The sequence below is a fragment of the Aplysia californica genome, unplaced genomic scaffold (genome assembly GCF_000002075.1).
Source record: "Aplysia californica isolate F4 #8 unplaced genomic scaffold, AplCal3.0 scaffold00277, whole genome shotgun sequence".
NCBI classification, from domain to species: domain Eukaryota; kingdom Metazoa; phylum Mollusca; class Gastropoda; order Aplysiida; family Aplysiidae; genus Aplysia; species Aplysia californica.
This window is the reverse complement of record NW_004797547.1, coordinates 413,232-414,917: the sequence shown is the minus strand read 5'-3', so window position 1 is coordinate 414,917 and position 1,686 is coordinate 413,232. Positions and strand designations below refer to the sequence as shown.

General features: G+C 40.3%; 1 protein-coding gene across 1 annotated transcript in view; it reads left to right on the top strand.

The window, feature by feature from the left end:
* Positions 1-274: 274 nt before the first annotated feature.
* Positions 275-1,686, top strand: part of LOC101848664 — a 4,443-nt gene continuing 3,031 nt past the window's right edge. The window contains exon 1 of the mRNA XM_005101279.3: positions 275-515. Within this exon, the coding sequence (XP_005101336.1) occupies positions 463-515 (53 nt within the window). The 5' untranslated portion in view covers positions 275-462. The remainder of the gene's footprint in view (positions 516-1,686) is intronic.

The window sequence follows — 1,686 nt, the reverse complement described above, 5'->3', positions numbered from 1 at the left end:
AGAGAGAGAGAGAGAGAGAGAGAGAGAGAGAGAGAGAGAGAGAGAGAGAGATCATCAACGCAAAACAGGCCTAACTGCATATTTTGCCAAGCACCCACGTTTTTCACCAAACAAATCGAAGCTCTGGAAAATACACGCAAGCGCTTCCAACTTCACCAGTCTCGAGCTCTTTGCTAATTGCAAAGAAAGAAAGTAGAGGCAAGAGAAGCGGGCAATTCTGCACTACGGTGGTAAGAGGGGGAAGCAGAAAGCGGCAAGAGAAAAAAAGAGAGGAGGGGAAGGATGCTTCCCTAACCGCCAGCGTCTTTACCTGAGCGTTTGGTGCCAGAAATGACCTGGTTTTATGCTGTTTGGGAAATAAGAACCGTGTGAGTTCCATGTTGTGTTAACAGGCCTACTTTAGCGTGTAGCCTAACATCATCGTTCCTCCAGGAAGACATTTTGGCCGCTCTAACGTTTAGAATGGAGGGCCAGTATAGTCGAATTCTGTCGTTAGTGAAGTTCCTTTCCTTGAGGTGAGTATGAGAGACAGAAAGCGTTTGATACATCTTCAGAATTAATATCTTAATTTAGATAGATAGAGATATATATAGTGGATTAAGAAGAATTAACTATTGTTGATAGAATACTGCTATAAAATAATACTTAACACGATGCCAAGGAGTGATGCACGAATGACGAGCTTACTAAACAGCTAAGCTTTATGACTCCAATAATACTTCCCGCTGGACTTGTACTTGTAGAACAACAATAGCAGCTGGCAAGTAATAACATATTATAACGCGTGTTAAATATTGTGCTAGGCGAATGATTCATGATATGTATAGTAATGATGGTTGTTGTTGTTGTTTGTTTCCAGTTGGACTTATCTCAGAAAAGTTAAATGTTTATCCTAAAATGATATATCTATGTATAGACTATTTATCTGTCTATCTATCTATCTATCTATCTATCTATCTATCTATCTATCTATCTATCTATCTATCTATCTATCCATGTAGGCCTATCTATATCTATCTGCTTATCTATCTGTCGATGCGTACAGTGCAAAAATTCGCATAGACAATGATATTTTGGGTTGCAAAACGAGGGGTGTCATAAGTGATGAAGAAGTAGGACGAGCGAGGAGGAGGAGGATCGAAGAGAAGGAGAAGAAAATGAAGAAGAAAGAATTTTGAGGAGTAACGGCTATAAAAAGAAATCGCATGGCATGCATGCCATGCACGTGTGTGTGCGTGCGTGCGTGCGTGCGTCGTGCGCATATAAAGTATGATAGCTGGAGTAATCGGGTGGCACAGCAAAGATGTAAAAGTACACCCCTCAGTTTTAAAGGAAATTCAGGCGTATATTATTATATGCGTGTGGAAGAGAGATTTTTTGAGAGAGTATTTATTATATATGTATACTGGCGTGCGTACGTGCGTGCGTGCGTGCGTGCGTCGTGCGCATATAAAGTATGATAGCTGGAGTAATCGGGTGGCACAGCAAAGATGTAAAAGTACACCCCTCAGTTTTAATGCTAAAGGCAAAGCTTATGAGCAGAATTACGAGTGTGGGTGGATATGTAAAATCCAGGGAATAGTCTGACGTGTTCTTCATGTTATATTGTTAGTAGTAGTAGTAGTAGTAGTAGTAGTAGTAGTAGTAGTAGTAGTAGTAGTAGTAGTAGTAGTAGTAGTAGTAGTA